This window comes from Stigmatopora nigra, chromosome 1, assembly GCF_051989575.1.
Source record: "Stigmatopora nigra isolate UIUO_SnigA chromosome 1, RoL_Snig_1.1, whole genome shotgun sequence".
Classification (NCBI taxonomy): domain Eukaryota; kingdom Metazoa; phylum Chordata; class Actinopteri; order Syngnathiformes; family Syngnathidae; genus Stigmatopora; species Stigmatopora nigra.
The window spans coordinates 22,326,604-22,347,907 of NC_135508.1; the positions used below are offsets into that span (position 1 = coordinate 22,326,604).

General features: G+C 36.6%; 2 protein-coding genes across 3 annotated transcripts; both read right to left on the minus strand.

Annotated features, from left to right (window-relative positions):
- Positions 1–5,373: 5,373 nt before the first annotated feature.
- igf3 (insulin-like growth factor 3) lies at positions 5,374–12,490 on the minus strand. Its single transcript, XM_077722981.1, has 4 exons — positions 12,371–12,490; positions 11,786–11,918; positions 11,108–11,295; positions 5,374–7,044 (listed from the first exon to the last, which is right to left on the minus strand). The coding sequence occupies exons 1-4, from the start codon at positions 12,401–12,403 to the stop codon at positions 6,853–6,855; spliced, it is 546 nt and encodes a 181-aa protein (XP_077579107.1). The 5' UTR covers positions 12,404–12,490; the 3' UTR covers positions 5,374–6,852.
- A 2,829-nt stretch (positions 12,491–15,319) lies between these two features.
- Positions 15,320–20,784, minus strand: lrif1 (ligand dependent nuclear receptor interacting factor 1). Of its 2 annotated transcripts, XM_077729885.1 has the most exons (4): positions 20,326–20,784; positions 18,483–19,542; positions 17,324–17,570; positions 15,320–17,233 (listed from the first exon to the last, which is right to left on the minus strand). In XM_077729885.1, the coding sequence occupies exons 1-4, from the start codon at positions 20,361–20,363 to the stop codon at positions 16,962–16,964; spliced, it is 1,617 nt and encodes a 538-aa protein (XP_077586011.1). In that variant the 5' UTR covers positions 20,364–20,784; the 3' UTR covers positions 15,320–16,961. The 2 variants fall into 2 exon arrangements, with proteins under 2 accessions (XP_077586011.1, XP_077586002.1); XM_077729876.1 differs by having other exon boundaries at positions 15,320–17,570.
- Positions 20,785–21,304: the final 520 nt, after the last annotated feature.

Here is a 21,304-nt window from a genome sequence, read left to right on the forward strand (position 1 = left end):
ATGCATGTTTTTGGAACATGGGAGGAAAACAGAGTACCTGTAAGAAACCCACACAGGCCCGGGGAGAACATGCCAACTCCAAACAGGTGGACGTGACCTGAATTTGAGAGAGAGAGAGAGAGAGAGAGAGAGAGAGAGAGAGAGAGAGAGAGAGAGAGAGAGAGAGAGAGAGAGAGAGAGAGAGAGAGAGACGAGAGAGAGAGAGAAACAGAGAGAGAGATTCTGAGAGAGAGAAAGAGAGAGAGAGAGAGAGAGAGAGAGAGATGAGAGAGAGAGAGAAAGAGAGAGAGATTGTGAGAGAGAGAGAGAGAGAGAGAAAGAGAGAGAGAGAGATGAGAGAGAGAGAGAGATGAGAGAGAGAGATGAGAGAGAGAGAGAGATGAGAGAGAGAGAGAGATGAGAGAGAGAGAGAGATGAGAGAGAGAGAGAGATGAGAGAGAGAGAGAGATGAGAGAGAGAGAGAGATGAGAGAGAGAGAGAGATGAGAGAGAGGGAGATGAGAGAGAGAGAGAGAGAGAGAGAGAGAGATGAGAGAGAGAGAGATGAGAGAGAGAGAAATGAGAGAGAGAGAGATGAGAGAGAGAGAGATGAGAGAGAGGGAGATGAGAGAGAGAGGGAGATATTTTCTTTGCGTGGGTTTTCTTTGGGTACTCTACTTTCCTCCCACATTCCAATAGCATGCATGAGAGGCTGATTGGACACTATAAATTGCTCCTTGTGCCCTGCGATTGGCTGGCCACAGAATCAGGGTGTCCTCCACCTGGTTCCCGTATTGGCTGGGATAGGCTAGAATCTAGCCTATCCCAGCCAATACGGGAACCAGGTGGAGGACACCCTTATCCTCACAAGGGTTGCGGAGGGTCCGCAACCCTTGTGAGGATAAGCTGTTTGGAAAATAAATGAATGAATAATTAAATTAATGAAATTCTGACCATGCTGATCAAAATAAAGTAAATTGAGAAGCTTTTGCTATTCCATTTTGTCCAGCACAGGGCAGCAGAGAGTTGCTATTAAAATCATTGAGCCATTACATTTATTTATTGATCATTCCATTCTTTTTTACTTTTACATCAATGTAAATTAACATTGTTAGCCTTCAGCACTGGTTTATAAAATCCTTATGTCCAATCACAGGTTTAACTGGTTTTTAGAAGGAAAATGAGTAATATTGTTAATTTGTAATTTCTTTCTTTAATTTATACTAATAAAATAACCGGAAATCAACTATAAAACTGATTTAGAACATCAAACTGTTTTAATTAATCAACACGGTACTTTCAAATGTAAAACAATTATGTGGATGCTTTGAATTTTCTACAGATAAGATTATCAGGACAAAGTTTATAATGATCACTTGTGATATGATATCGTTTACTTTAGGTCAACTGCCTGTTTTGGATCATTTGGGATGTCTTTGATGATTTTAGTGGGGAAAAAAAACTTGACATGACTGAAATTCAGCAACTATTGACCCAAAGTTTTGAATTAAAAGGTAGCCGTTAATCTTTTTACAAGAAGCAGCAGGGCAAAATGTCTGTTCCAAAACCAAGACCAAATTTGGTCAAGATCATCCATCTATCTCCGTACCGCTTTATTCTTACATACTTTTCGTAGTGTTCATCTAAGAATAGTTTTATGTCTCAGCATGGTCAGAAATGTGAAATGTCACAGTCTTAGAAGGCAGTTACATAATGTAAATGACCAAAAAAAAACAGGTCACACAGAACAGGGCATCTAATCACAAAGTCCTTGTCCCACATGTTCAATTTATCTGTGACGTGCATATTGTTATTGTGATTTAAGACAAATGATGAAACACCATTTGTCACATAATGTTAAAGTTCAGACATAACATTAGAGATTGCTTAACACTCAAGTTTATCTGTGAACACAATTCAGTCCAAAAATATGATTAAAAAAATATGGGGAGATTTCTGTCCAGAAGTGGTTTGGCAAAAAAAAAAAAAATGGAAAATAGAAAAGTGACCATACAAATTAATATTGATATCTTTGTGTGGAGTTTGCATGTTCTCCCCAGACATGCGTGGGTTTCCTACGGGTACTCCGGCTTCCTCCCACATTCCAAAACATGCATAGTAGGCTGATTGGACACTCTAAATTGCCCCTAGGTATGGATGTGAGTATGCATGGTTGTCCTTTGTCTCCTTGCGCCCTGCGATCGCCTGGGTATCTTGTGCTGACCCGGCCCATGTGTCAAATTTTTAAAGTCAATGTGGCCCCGGGCCAAAAAGTTTGCCCACTCCTGCCTTAACCAAAGGTAGTAATACATTACATGTGGTACAGTGCATTCACTTGAGTAGCCTTTTGGAAAACAATTACATCTTAGAGTAATTTTATCAAGCCATACGTTCTGGTTTTACTTGAGTAGATGTGTGAAGGAGAAATGCTACTCTGTTTTTGCTTCTTCAGGCTACACAAGAGTCATTATATTTTTCCTCTTTGTCCTAAATTCAATTTATTTGCCCACGGTGCACGTAGCAACAATAACCACATGATTCAATTGCAGGCAGTCACATTGTAGTCCTAAGAAAGAAACATTTAACCTCATCCCATACCTAATAAGTTTACCTTAACTGAGCAATTTTTTTCCCAATAACCATCATTTCTGGACTAGAATTTGCACTTTTTTCATAGTTTGGCTGTGACTAATTGTGAAGTACTTCCCACTCTTACCATGACAACATTTTTATTGTTTTATATATATATATATATATATATATATATATATATATATATATATATATATATATATATATATATATATATATATATATATATATATATATATATATATATATATATATATATATATATATATATATATATATATATATATATATATATATATATATATATATATATATATATATATATATATATATATATATATATATATATATATATATATATATATATTATTAAGCTATAGTTATCTGAAACAGGTGCTTATTCAGCCTGTCGTTCTACATTTAGCTTATTTACTACTCAAACATGTTTTATTTTTGGGTTCTGTTAAGAGACAATCCCTCCCAAAACTGCAATTTATACTCAAGCGTGACCTAAATATACTCATATATCTTCTATTTTTTATATTTTCCTCTTCATCATATATATACTCAAGTGAGACTTACAGTCAGAAAAATATTACTATAAAAAATGTAATGAAAAAGAGCATTCACTTCTTTCAGTTTTCAGTTACCAAAGTACAATTCCCATTTTATTTTACACATTTCTTTGGTGGTATTTTCCTGTTTTATTAACCTGTACAATTCTTGCAACCTCAACTGCCAATATTTCACTACATTTAATTCAAGGCATGGCACAAAATCATCTATTTAATTTATGTCAGAACAAGTAAAACAAGTTTTACTGAGTTCCGTTTACCCCACGTGTATTATCTACAAAACATCGAGGAAGGAAACAAACAAAAGTGAGAAAATGACCCTGAAATTTCCCAAAATGACACTGGAGATTTTCTTGACTGAAGGGAACCAACACATAGAAAAAACTCCACAAAACAGGTCTATTGAATGGCTACACAACACAAACTGTTCCCTGATATTATCGGTGCCTAGATACATGGACACCGTGTCCTATCGAAGACTTTCTCCTCTGCCTGTGTATATTTGGCGTTCTAAACTCATCTGTTTGTATGTCGCTAAAACAAAAGTGAACAGGTGGTTGGAGGTTGGATTTTCCCACTGGCTGAATCATTTGTGTATACTGAAGATAAGAAATCTTTGCGCTACACCACAGACATGACAGAATTGGACACGTCCACTCACCCCAGTGCGCGGAACATAATGTGAACGCATGAAAGGGAAATTGCTGGCTTTGTGAAGGCTGTTTTACTGTCCTTGATGTTATGGTGATACCGTAGAAACCCTCCCACCATGCATTTGATTTTAAATACGACTCAACGTTAAAATGGGTTCGCTCATTTTTACAATTCTCCAGTAACTATCCTTCTATGCCTTGTGGGTGGGAAGCTATACCATTTTTTTGCATGCAATTAATGTGGAGCTATTGTTCAAATAATGTATGATTTCCTAGAGAGGCCCAAAAGATTATTTCGCAGTTATGTAAGCGAGCTGACGGAGGACAGATTTCCCTTCTGGCCTTATCAAACCAAGAGTGAAGATCTGTTACTTTCTGTGCACTTGGAAGGCCTGACAAACCTTGCCTAAGTGGGGGCTATATATTTCATACTGATAACACTACTATTGCAGATTTGCTTATGAATGTTTAAATTTTCAAAGAATATGATGCTTAGTCATGCATTTTTGTTTGACAAAAAGTGGTCACTTTGCTGTTTCCCCACTTTTAAGTTTGGCCAGTTTTAAATATTGACAAATTATAGTTGATTAAAATACCCTTATTGTATAGATACAAAGATTCATGGAAATTATTATGTGCTGTCACTTTGTTACATATGAACTGAAAATACTCTAGTACAATTTTAATGACATTGACTAATACGTTACTTTGGATGATCATTAAGAATGCAAATGACTTTCATTTTGAATGTATTTTTTAATGTTTTAACTCAAAATACATTCAAAGTGAAAGTCGTTTGCATTCTCAATGATCATCCAAAGTACAAATCTTAAATAATAAATAAATAAATATAGAAATAAATAAGCCTGTTGCTGAAATACACACACACGAGGATTTAAAAAGAAAAAAAAAATAATTATATATATATATATATATATATATATATATATATATATATATATATATATATATATATATATATATATATATATATATATATATATATATATATATATATATATATATATATATATATATATATATATATATATATATATATATATATATATATATATATATATATATATATATATATATATATATATATATATATATATATATATATATATATATATATATATATATATATATATATATATATATACATGTATTTATTATTATTATTATTTTTTTAATCCTTCTGATAATCCAAATACAATCAGGGACTCAGAAGGCTAACATGCCTGCTTGATAAATTAATGTCTTGGGACCGTATCGTCTCCTCTTTGATTTTTTTTCATAAGGCTTGAGTTTAGGAATTTAACATGCATGAAGCCATACGGTACCAAATAGATATATAGCTAAATATGATCCTATTGGCAGATCCATACTTTACAATTCTATAGTAAGAGTTTCTACAGGTTTTGCCATGTGAAATTTAAGACTTATCAATTTTTTTAAGAGCAGCTAGAACAGAATTCCCATTTCCATTGCAAATTTTACAAAGACCAACCAGGGCCCCCATGGAAAAAAATGCACCCAAAAGTTACTCCAAGATTGCCAGAAAATTCATTTATTTGCAGCAGTAGACAGAACAATTTTCTTTGCCATTTGGACAGTTGCCAAGTCAAAATTTCACACAATGTTATCTGTGAAAGGTTAAATTTAAGGAATGTCAGACTGGGCAGTCAAAATTCAATTCCTTTCTCAAGACAATACATTAGGATTAATATTAACTCTCATAGTGCTTTTCTCCTTGATTTAGACTCATCTATTGAAAATGATGGGAAACTGGAGTACCTATGAAAAGAATTTAAGCATAAACAGAGAAATGTGATGGACAACTGCGTTTCATGTCAAATTATGCAAATCTATTGGCTTTATGGATGCAAAACCCTTTGAAACTTCCTTTTAAAAGTTAAAACGGATATGGGTATCAATCAAATAATCACGTTAACTGGGAAACACAATAACTGACTTGAGTGAACACTCTAATCTAGACTACTCAACAGACAATTGCATGGACCAAGTAAACATAATTTACTGTCACATTCAAACAAATGGCTAGCGTGGCTTTTCTCCAGGTACTACAGTTACCTCCCACATCCCCAAAACATCCAGGGTAGGCTGATTGAAAACTCTAAATTGATCCTAGGTATGAATATGGGCGTAAATGGTTGTCTGTCTCTGTGTGCCTTGCGATTGGCTGGCCGCCGATTGAGCGTGTCCCCTTTGCCTGGAACCCATTCTTAGCTGGGATGGGCTCAAGCACCCCATGGCATCCATGTGAGGATAAGTGGTACAGAAAAAAATGAGTGAATGCCAAAAAAAAGGAATGACGCTTACATTTTTTTCTTTTTATAATATTGCTGTTTTCTAATCAATGGAAGCCTTTCTTAAATCTTTACTAAGATGGCCTTCTGAACTATAAGGGAAGGGACTAGATAACTTTAGTCCTGTATAAAATGATCAGCTGTTTATCATGTCACTGAGGCTTAGTCAAAACATAAAAACAAGTTAAGATTAATAATATATTGTTATGAATTTCTGGTCGAGTAAAAAAACAAACCCCTAATGCTTGAAGTTGCTCCCCCCAAAAAATAAATAAAATCTCTCAACCATGTTGTTTTCATCTAGTTGTTATTTGGATGATAAAACTTTGCATGTCAATTGACCTTTTAACCTGAAATATTCTACATATAAGTGGTGCAAGACAAATAAATAGTCATTTTATATTTGACACAGATAAGCATTATATAAGATAGTATCTACTAAATAAAGAAATATATATTCTAATACACAATAAAATAAGATTAAGATAATTTACAAATAATAAAATATTATCAAAGTGCATGTAAAAACAATAATAAACAAATACGACAAAGTTGAAAGACAAGTTATAAATGTGCCATAAATAGACAGTTAATGAACCAAATACGCTAATTGATGTATGCAAAATACAAACTGAAAAGCAGCATTTCCCCAACAGGTAAGCACGGACCACCTGCTGGCCAGTACTCAAAGGAGCTGAAAAAAATGGTGGAGGTCAGTCAGTTAAAGGGATGTCCTTGTGGTGGCCATGGGGGGGGCTTTACTGCTGTGCGGTCGCTTCATCTTCCTCCGTAATAGTGTTTTCTTTGGGAATGAAGGCTTTGTTTTGTTCCTATAGGCCTCCCTCTTTGGACTGTCGGGTGCCCCCAGGTGCTGTAAAAGTCTTTTCTGAAATACAGCTTGGAACTGATAGGCCTGCAAGAACATGATAAGCAAAAACAAAGCGTTTCAAGGACTTGCTCAGTGCTGGCTTCTCCGCATCAGATGACCTTGGTTTGACCTCAACTGATTTGATGACTTGCCACTGATTTGTTATGCTTCACTCCCAATATTTTTTGGCACGTGCATTCATTTACATTCTTTTATCAGGTCAATGATTGTGTTTCGTCAACATGATCAAATGTCATTAGGTGTGTTCAGAGTAAATTAACTGTATCTTTTACAAATTGCTACATACAACACAATTGGGCTATGCTTTAGTTGATGTTTAAATGTTAGATGTCTGAACAATCATATAGATTTGAATTCTATAACAGTTTTATTATGCCACGAGGGAGTTTGAAATATAGCATAAAGGTTTGTGGGTAAAGGCAGAAACAACAAACATGGAATACAGATACTGAAAAATCAATGTCTTATATATGCTATCTGACTATCTGTAGCCTTATAGATCATCACAGTTTCATTTACTGTGGGCACAATAAATGCACTGTAAAAAGAAAATGTAAAATAATAGGTTTTAAATAGAATAAATAAATCATTGTCATGGAAGATCTGAAGTAGATATGACTAAAATTCAAAAGTACTCTTAAGAAACTTGTTATTTGCAGTATTCCTAACCTCATTTTAGGGGTAAGCCTAAATCAAATTAAAGGAATTCCAGTTGTCTAAAAATGTTGAGCTTTAGTTTTGCATCAAAATACACTTGGGATTTTTTGCACACTAACTCTTTTCAATAAGAATATAGGTTTACCTAACCAAGGGTTAACCCTATGTGATTGCTTTATACCTCTACTTAAGAACTTCTGCCTAGGAAAATATTCAGGTTATGAAACGGCCCGACAAGAATTTTTTTTTCTGGATATGAAAGAAAATCAAGTCATCAAATGCTTATGCTAAAAAAGTTAAACATCCCTTGAAACATAAATACAATTATAACCTGTATTTTATTTTGGGATTGGCATGATAGAGTTTAGGCCAAGGGTGTCAGACTCGGCTTGGTTCGCGGGCCGCATTAACGTCAACTCGATTTCATGGGGGCCGGACCATTTTAGATATATATATATTTTTTAATAAATGGATTAAATGAACTGGAGCAAAAGTCCTAAATATTCAATTTTTATAGATCTAAAACCATTTTTATATGAGCTTTTTTTTTCTTAGTAAGGGAAAATCTCTTTTAATCATTATGTTCCATATTAAAGTGGAAAATAGAAAATAATTTTATATATTTTTAGATTTATAAAATGATTTGGAACGAAAAAGAGAAGAAATGGATTTAAAAATTGCTGATTTTGATTTAAAAGGGAGAAAATAAGGAAATATAATATACATCTATAATCTTCATTCTAATTTGATCCTAAAACAGAAAGTCGCCATTAATGATTGACCATTTCGGGCCGCACAAAATGATGCGGCGGGCCAGATTAATCCCCCAGGCCGCCACTTTGACACTTGTCCTTTAGGCTGTAGCCCAGCACCCCACTGGGGTCCAATTGGCTAAGAGGGAGCTGCGTCTCCATGTTACTTTTCGTGTACCTTCGACTCTTGTTCGTCATAGAGTTCTAACATGATGTTTTGGGAGCCAAGGAAGTGATCCCAGGTGTGAGTGAAAAGAAGAAGCAGGCTCTGTTTTCCAAGTATTCGTGAGTCGTGCTATCGCCCAGTTTGACAAAGCATGCCTTGTACATTATTAGGAAAATAATGAAAAGATGTCAAAGCCGTGTTGGCTCGATATTTCACCAAATGTAAGACAGTGTTAAGCTGTACGGTTCCGTGCGCATGTACATATGTTTTCTCAGCTATTAAACCTTTGCCTCTTTCTCCCTCACCCACAAACAACTTCACTTTGCTTCAAACTTACCCTTCCACATTAAATGAAAATGTGTCCTATTTGTGTTAATGGCTAATATAATTTTCTTCAATTTTAGTTTCTCACATATTTCATACAAATTTGTAGACTAGTTTCATTATTTTTAAAGAGTTTAGTTAGTGGTTGTACTGGAGAGCTTGGACCAGACTATGGCAAAATGTGACTCATATAAAAAAATTAAAGTTACGAAACCACTTTTGCCACAAATTTAACATGGAAGTAGATGTACCACGGTATTGTAGACTTTGCTACATATTTTCCACGATATAAGATGCAACAAAATACTTTTTTTTCTCAAAAGCATGTCTTATAATCCGATGTACCTATATATATTTATATTGGTTAATCATTGTATGAAGTTCCCTATAGCACAGCTCCATCTAATTGATCTATAACACCAATCCTAACCACTACTACTGTTACTACTACTATTACAGCTCTATCTGGGTGGAGATACCGTATTTATTTGAGTATAATGCGCACACCTGTATAACGTACGCCCATAATTTGTGACTAAGAATTGGTATTTTTTGATTTTCTCAGCTCACACCGAGGATTGCACCGTAACTGGTAAATGGCAAAGGCTGAACACATATCGCCATGACACAGCAATTATTCACAACATATGGTATGGAAGCCTGCACAACTTTCAAATGGAATTTACAGTTTTAAATCCTTAAAGTCTAATTCATCATAATATTTAACTATTTTTGTTTAAAGTCTGATTCATCATCATCGGATTCACCAAGCAATTGATTCCATTCTTCTTGAGTTCTTTTTTGTGAGCACCGGCCAATAATGTATAACACGCATCTGAACTTTGCTTCAGTTTTTTTGGTACGGAATTTTGCGCGTTATACTAGAATAAATACGGTATAATGCAATCCTCTGCAACTACTACTATTACATTTACCACTTCCACCACCGCAACCACCACCACTACTACTTAGATAACAAATTTTAGGAAAGGCCATTCATTGAAGGTGTGCCTTATAGTGTGAAAAATAGGGGAATATGTTGATTTTCGCCATCTCATGGTGTAGAGGTTCACTCGCCCGATTTCGGTGTGGGCAGACACGGGCTCGATTCCCGTTGATGGCGGTATGATTGTGAGTGCGTATGGTCGTTTGTCTTTCTGTGTGCCCTACGGCTGACTGGCGACCTGTCTAGCGTGTAGTCTGTCTACTGAAGTCAGTGGGGTCCCTTCTGAGGATGCACAGTATGGAAGATGAATGAATGCTGAGTTTAAACTACCTAAGGCATGGGTGTGCAAACCAGTCCTCAAGGGCGGCAGTGGGTGAATGTTTTCATTCCAGCCGATGAAGAAGATACATTTTCACAAATCTGGTGTTTACAAAGTTTAATCAGTTTATTGCTGTCAAGAGCTGCTGGTTTCAGAAGAAACCTCATTGGTTAAACTGTATGATGGGTTAATTGGAACAAAAACTTGCACCCACTGCAGGCAGCCCTATATGGAATAGATTGGACACCCCTTACTTAAGGGAAATGCAGCTTATTTAAAATGTTGTGATATATAAAAAAAACAAAACATAAATACATATATAAATAAATAAGCCTGTTGATGAAATATACACACACACGCACATGCACATGTATATATATGTATATGAATATGTATATGTATATGTATATGCATATATATATATATATATATATATATATATATATATATATATATATATATATATATATATATATATATATATATATATATATATATATATATATATATATATATATATACATATATATATATATCATCAACAGGCTTATTTATATATGTATTTATGTATTTATCTTTTATTAACTTATTCACGTCTAAAATGTATTTTCCTGTACCAGCATTCTCACCCTCTTGCTACTGTGACAATGAAATACGGGATGAATAAAGTAATTAACTAACTTATAGGACAGAAAAAGGGAGGAAAGAAAAGACTAGGGCAAGACAAAGCATGGTAAGTGTGCATTGTATATGCAATATAGAAACTTTGTAAACATCGGTGAGCTTTTGTGAATAGTTTTTGGTCTTATTTTTAAAAGTGTGACCAAAAAAGTGTCCTTCTGATTGATGCTTATCAACAGTACCAACTCTAAACCCTGTTAACCAAGAAGCATACTTGTACAATTGAGAAGTCAAGTTCTTACCGTGTCCATTTGTTTTTTGGTGACTGGTTCCGTGCTTGTACTTGGCCATGCTGTAGTCTGCTCTTGTTTCTTTGCCTTTGCACAGTACATCTCCAGATGATGTAGGTCACAGCCATTGGACCGGCAGCATTTGTCCACGATTCCCTTCCCTCTTGGCCGAGAACCATAACCAGACCATGTGCCTTTATCTATCAGAAGAGTAAGACAAAAAGAAGTCATGAGGGTCAAGTTTTAGCAGCTGTCCATGCAGTTTTCGTGTGAGCCCTTGTCTGTTCTTTTTTTTTTTTTTTTTTTTTTAGCCCTGTACCTTTCTCTGAAAACAAAGCTGCTCTCTGATAGCAAGTGCTGCAACAGTATTGCTATCACAAAATGTGGCACTGTGTTCTAGTGGGTAATGCTCCCATTTTGAAGTATTGCCACAAGTTTGATACCAGATGGAAATGACGGCCTCGGTAAGAAGAGGAGAAAGGTAATCAGGTTAAAGGGCTCACGTGTGTCATATAACCCGCACACGTGCAGTCTTTTGGGCTTGTGGAAGGACATCAGAATGTGATGCTAGTGGTTTTATTTTAGACACGTTGGATCTCAATTACAAACAAGGTCATTTGAAAGCAGTCCTTGAGAGAACATCAACATGTAAAATCTAAAAAAGCAAGGTAATGATAAAAATGTACACACCTAGATAGAGCCCACGATCGCCACACACAAACAAAAGGTCATTGATGAGCTCTGTTCCACATCGGAGCTTGGCTGCCTCTGAGCAGAGTGGACCGCTGATCAGGTACATGGTCGAGTAGAACATATACAACACCTGAAAAAAATAGAAATATTTAGATGAAACCTTTGTTTTGTGTGTGATCTGAACTACAGTTTTTCCTGCATGTATTTTCCATCTAATAGAAAATACTGACTTGAATAAACTAACAAATATACCTCGTGAAAATAACAGTGGAATTAGATGCATCAATATTTAAACAATTTGAAAAGATTTTGGGAGAAAAATACAGCACATAAATGTAACATTTTTAGACATACAGCGGTATAATTTTAAAAGTTTAGAGTCTTCTTTTTCAGTCTTCGAAACTTTAAAAAGTGGACTAAAACTTGAATGAAACAATTTTCATTTTGTAGGCATATTGCCAGTTTAGATTCTGAATTAGCACATGTATTTATACGTTTATTTTATCCAATTGCTACGCACCATGACTCCAAACTAATACAATTACTAAAATCTCTCATTTGTCAAGAAACAATGACGCTTACCTTGAATGGCTGTGATCTCTGTGAGGAGTTCATTCTGCTTGTGCAAAGCCACTTCAGCGCACCTTCAGTATTATAGTAGGCTGTAGGCAAGGAGGAAGGACCACAGCACAGAGAGATGGCCTTCCTCTACACGTTTGCAAATTCCCTTTCAAATCTCATCTAACTCATATCAGACCATTCAACATTCTCTTACACGGAGAGAAATATATGCAACAGAGGTCGCACTTGTACTTTGGCAAGCGAAATTAGCTCGTGGGCCCCACGGTTCTGGGATCCTGGCTTTGATCCCAGGTTGGTCATCCTGTGTGGAGTTTGCATGTTCTCTCCGGGCTTGCGTGGGTTTTGTGTGGGTACTCCGGTTTCCTCCCACATCCCAAAAATATGCAAGGTAGGATTGTTGAACAGTCTAATTTGCTTCAAGGTATGAGTGTGAGCGTGAATGGTTGTCTGTCTTCTTGTACGCTGCGATTGGCTGGCCACCAAGTCGTGGTGTCCGCTGCCTTGTCCCCAAAGCTGATGTTAGGCTCCAGCACCCCCTGCGACCCTTGTGAGTACAACCAGTTCAGAAAATGAATGAATGAAGGAATGTTTATTTCATTCACACTCAAATGTTTTACAGACAGTATCTATCATGTTACACATGTTTATAAGCAAGGTTTTATAACAAATTTCACGCTAAAGAAACTAAAACAACCCTAAAACAACAACAAAAAAAACAAATTTGTGCTTCCAAGAAACTTTGGTATGAAAAAATTTCGGTTTGCACAAGAATTGTGTGATTGCCAAATATCATTACTATGTGAAAAATCATATGGCGGATGTAAAAATGTAATCTGCTAACAAGTTTGACAAAAAATGATTTTGTATTAGCTTAATAATGGGGAAAAAAGATGATCAAGTTATTAAGTGAACACAAATAATTGGTTAACAGGTCATTTTATTCTTCCACTGAATTGCATTACCTGATGTCTATTGGATTATACATCTTCAACTGGAGTATTTAGTATCACTTTTACTGTACTATGGACATTTTTTTGGGTAAAGAGTTGTTTACCAGATGTGTTGTGGATTTTTTTTGCACTGAACAAGCTATAGCTGTTGGAACATTTGAAGATGACATGCAGCCAATGTATATTGCTAAAAGTGCTTGGTAACATTTTACCTGTTTAATTCTAGTTCAATTAACAGCAGTGGGCAAAGTATTCGACAAAAGACCACCAATCATAAGCTAAATTTTTCAGCAATCTTGTTTTTTGTTTTTACAAGAAGCGTAATCAGTTTGATTATTTTCAGAAAAAGCTAACCCTGGATTGTTTGGAGCTTTAACAGCTCTAAGAAACTGGTTTGGACATTCCGAAGTTAAAGGCTTGCTCAGGAATTATAGGAGGGCCAAAGTAAAATAAAAAAAGAATGAAGAAATAAATTATTATATAAACAGAACGGCCTTCTTGTGGTGTAGAGGTTCACTCGCCTGACTTCGGTGAGGGCAGTTGCTGGCTCGATTCCTGCTAGAAGTGATATGATGGGGAGTGTGGATGGTCATTTGTCTCTGTGTGGCCTACAACTGACTGGCGACCAGTCTAGGGTGTAATCTGGGTCAGGCTATGGGTGGTATGGCAGATGAATCGATATAAAGAGAAATAAATACTAAATACTAAAAATATAGGTATATTTTCTAAATGCTGTCTTTGACTGTTACTTTTTGTCATTGAAAAACAGACTGAAAAAACAGTACGTTGAGCTTTCCCTTTTTCTTTCAAAACTGCCTTTGCCAGAGCTTTTAACAAAAAGGATGGCTTTCCAACCAAGAAAAGGAGTCAATAATTAAATTATATTGACTATGGCAGCTGATGATTGTCTTGGTGACAAGGAAGTGAAAAGAGAAAGCCAAGGACAATAAATAGATAAGAAAAACATATATATTTTTTCCTCTTTGATAAAATATACCTTTATATTTTCATGTTTTCTTCTATCTATTGATTTTTTTTTAAAATTAGCATGCACTACTGTGATTCCATAGCAAAAGGTGATCTTACTATGCTAGGCAGAGGAGAAAAAAAAAACAAATATAACATGAAATTTAAAAAAATATCCATTTTTTTCTAATTTAAGGAAAAGGCAATGTTCATTTTGTACTGTCTTCTTTCCTTCTCATCTCTGACAGCTCTTCAATTGTTTACATTCTTGACAGCAAGATATCTGCATTCAAATGTTAATAGATTTGAACAAGTGACTTATCTAAGTTCTAACTAGAAAAAAAAGCCAGTGTTCCTTTCATTACTGCTTGCCTCAATTGTTGGTGGTGATAACCATTCAAACATTCACAAAACAATTTTAATAATATTAAATGTTTCCATAATTTTTGAAACTTAAAAGCTGTTAAACAGTCATGCAGCATATTGCATTTTTGACAGAATAAGAGCCTCTGCAAAATTAAACACAGTTAGTATTTTACTCAACCGGCAATGAATGAATGAATGAACGGTTAACCATCAATAGTGGCTAACAAAGGTTTTGGGAGTACAATATCCATTGGATTGGAAGCCAATATGATGAATAATGTCCAATTGAACTGTTGATTTAACCTCAAGTCATTGTTTGTTTGCCATTTGAGACATTAGTTGTTTTTTTTATACAAGTTTGTCCTTACGCAGCACTTCACCCAATATGTTAAATGCCTTGTGGTTGCTAAGGCTTTTTTTGCCCGTTTACCAGGCTAAAAAGTAGTGCATCAAAACAAAGTATGAGTACATATGTTAAGTTAATTTTAACTGCATCTGATACATTTGGAAGCACAATGTTACAAAAACTTATGAGCTAAGAATAGATCTTTCCCATTGCACCAATTTGTATTGTATTTTTGTTTGTTTGCAAAAACTTCCTTTCAAGATTGTCTTTTTGTAATACTACATTTGTGTGCGGTTAATAAATGGATTACAAAAAAACATCATTGTGAAAAATTGATCATTTATTTATTTTATACAAACATTGTGGGCTACCAAAAGGCTTTTTCGCCATTTTCCTGAAGAGATCCTGTCACTTCCATCAGTTATTATAAATATTAGGATAACTTAAAGTAGTACAAATATACTGAAAATGCATGACTTTCAATTAAGTACAAAGGATCCACTCATCTATCCATACAAACACATCAATACAAAAATGATACTTCAGAGTAGCTTCACAGGACTGAATAAAATCTTCCTGTCTGTATGAACTGTGCCACAATTAACATCTCAGAGATATTTACAGCGAACTGTCCCGCATTGTTAGAGAAGCAAGTACGTCACACCAGCACTTTCAAAGCAAATCAGTGAGTACTGACTGATCATTTATACAGTACATTGTCATTGTTTATGTTTTAAAGCACAAACATTTAGCTGCAACCATTCTTTCCTTCTAACTATCAAGCGCTATCTAAGGCTTGTAGATTGCATCGACACCTCCAAGACTCCACGGACGAAAAGAAAAAGTTTGAACTTTGCACTTTTTACTAGAAATTCCCTTCTCTGTGCAGTACTTTCACCACCAAGTGGACTATGTTAGTACTTTATTTGTATCTATGCCTGGAATTTGCTTTGTCTGAAGCTATGCCCAGTATGGCCTTCAAATTCTTAGGCTTCCACTCTTTCTCAAAACCCCACCTAGTACTTGAAATTTAAAGTTCAAACTCATAAAAGAGGGCCAGCAAAAATACACAAGAAAACATTGCCATGGTCTGCTAATGACACAATCCTATTATTCTGCAACTAGTTTTCTGAATCGTCATGTTACCTTAAGTTAGTGTTATTTCTCAACTTCCATGAATATTGAAAGATGTTTGCACTTAGACCGCTATTACATAGCATTACTTTAAGCAATATCTGGCATTGAGATGCTGCGGGCTTGTAACAATCACTTTTTTTCTCCCCTCCCTTCATTTTCTCCCACTTATCCCAGCAGGGAATCCCAGACATCCCTCTCACACTTCATCCAGCATCTTTGTGCAATGGTTAACTTGGGTCTGAACTCAGGAAATCTTTACCATTGTTCGTCAGTATCTGTCACTTTCTCAGCATGTATTATATAACATTGAGCATAAGTTTGCATGCTTATTGCGTTTCTTGGTTGGACAAGAATCACTTACAGACACAGCTTTCTTCTTTAGTGCCAAAATTAGGGGGAGGAGGGCAAAAAAGCCACCTGGCGCGCAAACACAGACAAGCACTGTAGCACTAGCGAAGCAGAATCACTGCTGTCTGGGGACTAAATGGCAATCGAGGGACGGGCGTTGTACAGTCCAACTTTGTAACCCATGGACTCCTTGTGTTTTTTAAGTCTTGATAGACCGGTGATTTTTTAACTACTTTTTTGTTGACTCAACTAACTGGAAAAGTATCTTCAGGGTTGAACTGATGAAACCGTTCAACTCTTTGTATTATTTATTATACGAGAGCCATACATACAGTATGTATATCGGCCTGAAAATTGTTTAGGGACAATCAAATCCTGCTTCAACACAAGAAGTGGCCTTTAGACAACCTTTAGATAACATCAGCTTCTTCCTTGTGAGTTGATTCAAACACGTTAGTTTTGTTAAAGTCATATTTACTCATTTGCCTTTTTGCTTACGTGCACCTCTTTTACTCGTGTGTTTTTTTGTCCATGTCAACTTGTTGGAGTCTTCTAACCTGGCACTTGACTTCATGGTCTTTCCAGGGATGCAACAGCGACACTTTGTGCGCTTCCTCGTTCTTCCCATTCTGCTAGTATTTGGACGAACAACATTCTGGGTCTGGGTAGGCGAGTAGGGACTGTTATTTTCAATTGTGTTAGAGATATCATCTTCGATTGGCTCCACGTAGTTAAATGTTATCTCTGTGTCTGGAATACAGCATATTGTCTCGTGTGGGGTTTTGCAGGAGTGACACGTTGCGTTCTTGTTCAAAACATAACAATTGACTAAGTTGTTACCTGCATGTGGACTGGAGATATGAAATTCTCCTGACAAATTCTTTTCATCAGAAAGTTTCACTTTTGTGGCTTTAATGGGACTACTACAGCAGGCAGGATGTTTTTTGTTTTGCTGATTGTCCCCTGAGGCTAACTCTTGTACAGATGATCTTGAATTAAATCTCTGCAAGCAAATTCTCACATCAGCTGTAATCCCAAACATTTGCCTTAGGCGGTGATCAGACGATGAGCAAATTGAGAAGGAACTCTGCAAAAAATAGAAATGCTCATTTTAGCTCCGTATTCCATCACAAACAATTAACTTAAAAGATTTGAGTCTCTTATCACCTAGTTCAGGGGTGGCCAAGTCTGGTCCTCAAGAGCCCAATATCTAGTCTGTTATCCATTTCTCCCTCCACCAACACACCTGAATCAAATAATTGGCATTGGTATGAAGCTTCTGGACAGCTTACTGATGAGTTCATTATTTGATTCAGGTGTGGTAGTGGAGGGAGATATGGAAAACAGGCAGGATAGGGGCTCTCGAGGACCGGACTTGGCCACCCCTGACCTAGTTAACTTGCGTTATGTGCTGTGAAGTCATTTAGATGATTTTCTTTCAACACACTTGGCATATAAGTGTACCAAAATACGAGGAATTTGCGATACGAGGAAAATACCGAGCACATTTTTGCCTTGGTACGAGACAAATTTGCTTATGAGAACAGCATCACTCTGTCTTTCTCGCCACATCCCCTTCGGGTAAAGATATCTATGAGCACCAGGTCGTACAAGTTTCATTTTTTTTTTTTTACTGAAGATAGCATGCCTGAGTTGATGATTGGCAAAAAAGGCAGCATAATCTACAGACTAAAGCAAGCATCTGAATAAAATACCATCTGAACCCTTAAAAGCAAGGCATGGCCGGTTCGATAATTTTAAAAAACTAACTGGGATACACTCGGTTCTGAAGCATGGAGAAGAACCAAGTTCCAATTTGAAAGCCGATCGGTGGCGAGGAAAATTATTTTAACAGCGAGAAAGAGAGATAAAAATGACAAACACTAAAGATTAAGAATACAATTTAAGGAATTGGGGTCTTTCTCAGGTGTAAAAAAGGTAAAGTGTTTTTTACCCCCCCCTCATTTTGACATGCATTTGTTTCTGTGACAATACTCACCGTTGCGCTCTGGTCTGGTGTCTGTCTTTTATCAATTGAGCTTCCATCCTTATTTTTACAAGGCAGGTGATGGTGGAGAGAATTGGACACATTTTGGGTTGCTGTCTGTTCAGTCACATTTACCACCATCCTTGTCTGATAGCTTACATTCTCCGGTATATTTTCCGCCAAATGTTGCGTTTCAACACATTCAGGTTTGGGTGGGATATATGATACAAAAATGACATTATCTTCATCCACTGAAGAGACTGTTGGCATGCCACGTGATAGGATTTTGGTCCGTTCATCTGGATTATTGTCACTGCAAAGGTCAATCACGTCATTTGGTTGCCGTTGTGTACTAATTGTTTTGCGTTGCAAGTGGGATGTCGAGTTCTTTAGCTGGCAACTTGTATCTTGGCTTTGCAATGGCATTAAAGGGGAATTCTTTTGGGTTGCAAAAAACACCCTGTCATTGCACATGACTAATGCTTGCGGATGACGTGCTTCATCTGTAGCCGAGCTCTTGGAAAGAACATAATGTGGAATGTCACCAGTGGCCTCAGTAGAGTTCACTTCTTCAATCACCCATTTCATTGGGCTGTTGGCCCTCTGGGAAACCCTTGGAATTAATTTCAAGTGTGAGGTGGGTGATCCCAGGGTTTCAAGATTTGACCTATCCAAAGAACCATTGCTTTGACAAAAAGAGTTTGAACTTGAAAACGAGTCAGGCAATGGTGGTAAGTTTTGACTCTTATCACCTGAAGCGACCTGAAGAGAAGGAACTCTTCTCACCCAGGTTTGGGGCGTTTTGAGCAATGCTCGTGCTTCTACAGTTCTAGGTGGATATTTGTTTAATGAGGGACGTGCTGCATCAAGTTGACAAGGCAAGACATTACCCTGATTGCCACTTGGTCGTGGTGCTATTGGCCTGAAAGTTTTCTGCACTCTGGAAGGAATAGTAGTTGAAATGACATTTTGGACACGTTTTCCGTTGACGATCTGGACAGGAATCAACCTCATGATGTTGCTCCCGTCAGCTCCAATGGCAGGCAGGGCCTCGTAAAATACCCCGATCTCTCTATAAATAACAAAATGAGCATAGAAACAGTGCAGCAATTAGAAAAGGTGAAACAAGTCAAGCAACATTCTTCAAAGGAAGCTCTTATTCAATTATTTTTTCATTGCCTGTTTTTATCCACCTGCCCTAGCATTGTGTGATAGATGGGTCCGGTTCAAATCCAGCCCTGCATGGGTTTCCTCTGGGTACTCTGGTTTCCTCTCACATTACAAAAACATGCACTCTAAATTGCCCTTAGGTATGGTTGTGAGTATGCATGGTTGTCTGTCTCCTTGTGCCCTGCTATTGGCTGGCTACCAATTCAGGTTGTCCCCCGCCTATGGCACGGAGTCAGCTGGGATAGGCTCCAGCACCCCCTGTGACCTTAATGAGGATAAAGCGATTCAGAAAATGAGATGAGGTGACATAATACACCCATTACTTGGCATACTGTACCTAATATAACGATTGGCCATGACGCAAGATTAGTAATGGCTGGAATATGAACAGATTACCAATTTGTTTATCATTACGTCATAAATACGTAAATAGCTTTGTTTACGACAGTGAATAAGGTTTAGACGCCAGTTTTCTAAAATATGTCGCGCAGATTCAAACCTTGACGCTTACAGACCATGAAGTGGAATAAAAAAAAGTCCTTTGAATATAAAATGTTTCGTCTGTCAATACAAACAATGAAAATGAGCTATAATGCTAATAACATTGCTGTCCATTTCGCGTGGGTGTCTGCCATTAACATCCGATGTGTTTTATGGAGTATGCCTGATAATTTAGCGAATTTACCTTTGAGTAGCATTGTCTTCCAGAGATGCTGAATACATGACTTTCAAAAATAAGCTTGAAAGTGTAGAGAGATGCTCGAGATCTTCATGCTAAATCCGTGAAAAAGCTAAGAATAGCAGACAAGCAAAACTAGGAAACTCATTTTTCAACTTAAAATATTCGTGTCCGCTACTATAATGAGACAAAATAGTCTCTATTACGATTGTGTATTTGATTTCGTGGTTGTTTTCTTCTTTTATTCGTGTTGGAGGTTCAGGAGTAATAAAGCCGTTAGCGCCATCTTGTGACATGGAAATCGAAAGTTTCTTAAAAATGAGACCCATATGCATGCTTTTTAAAAATCGAACCCGGCCCTTGAGCGCAAATTCACCTGCTCGAAACTATTATTTACTCACAGTATCATATATCACTGGTTATTCCTATGTTAAGATAGAGACTTCCTGCTTATTTTTAACCTTTAATTGGTCCACTTGTGTAGTTTAGGCCTTGGTGATTGTACAAGGTGCACAGGTGTCTTTACACAGCTAACGACCTCAAACAGGTGCATCTGATTCAGGATTATTCATTGATTGGGATGGGGGGTGGAGGGGGGTAGACTGTTAAAGGTGTTAGTTGAGTGTCAGAATTATAGTAGATAGACATGATCAAATACCAATTTGCAACTCATCTAATTTTCTGAACTGCTTTATCCTCACCAGGGTCGCAGGGAGTGCTGGACCCTATCCCAGCTGACTCTGGGCCAGAACCCTGAATTGGTTGTCATCCAATCGCAAGACACGAGTAGACAGACAACCATTCACACTTACACCCATACCTAAGGGTAATTTCACAAGGTGGCGCTAACAACTTTATGACTCCTGAACCTCCAATACGACTGAAAGAAAACCACAAAATCAAATAAACAGTCGTAATAGAGAATATTTTGTCTACTAACGAACACGAAGATTTAAAGTGGGCATTAATTTGATTAGTGGGCGTG

Excerpts from the sequence above, each read along its gene's own strand:
- lrif1 (XM_077729876.1), bottom strand. The coding sequence starts at position 20,363 with ATGTATTCAGCATCTCTGGAAGACAATGCTACTCAAAG. Across the intron at positions 19,543-20,325 it reads GAAGACAATGCTACTCAAAG|AGAGATCGGGGTATTTTACG; the intron begins GTAAATTCGCTA and ends TGTTATTTATAG. Across the intron at positions 17,571-18,482 it reads CACCAGACCAGAGCGCAACG|AGTTCCTTCTCAATTTGCTC; the intron begins GTGAGTATTGTC and ends TATTTTTTGCAG.
- igf3 (XM_077722981.1), bottom strand. The coding sequence starts at position 12,403 with ATGAACTCCTCACAGAGATCACAGCCATTCAAG. Across the intron at positions 11,919-12,370 it reads AGAGATCACAGCCATTCAAG|GTGTTGTATATGTTCTACTC; the intron begins GTAAGCGTCATT and ends TATTTTTTTCAG. Across the intron at positions 11,296-11,785 it reads CGATCGTGGGCTCTATCTAG|ATAAAGGCACATGGTCTGGT; the intron begins GTGTGTACATTT and ends CTCTTCTGATAG.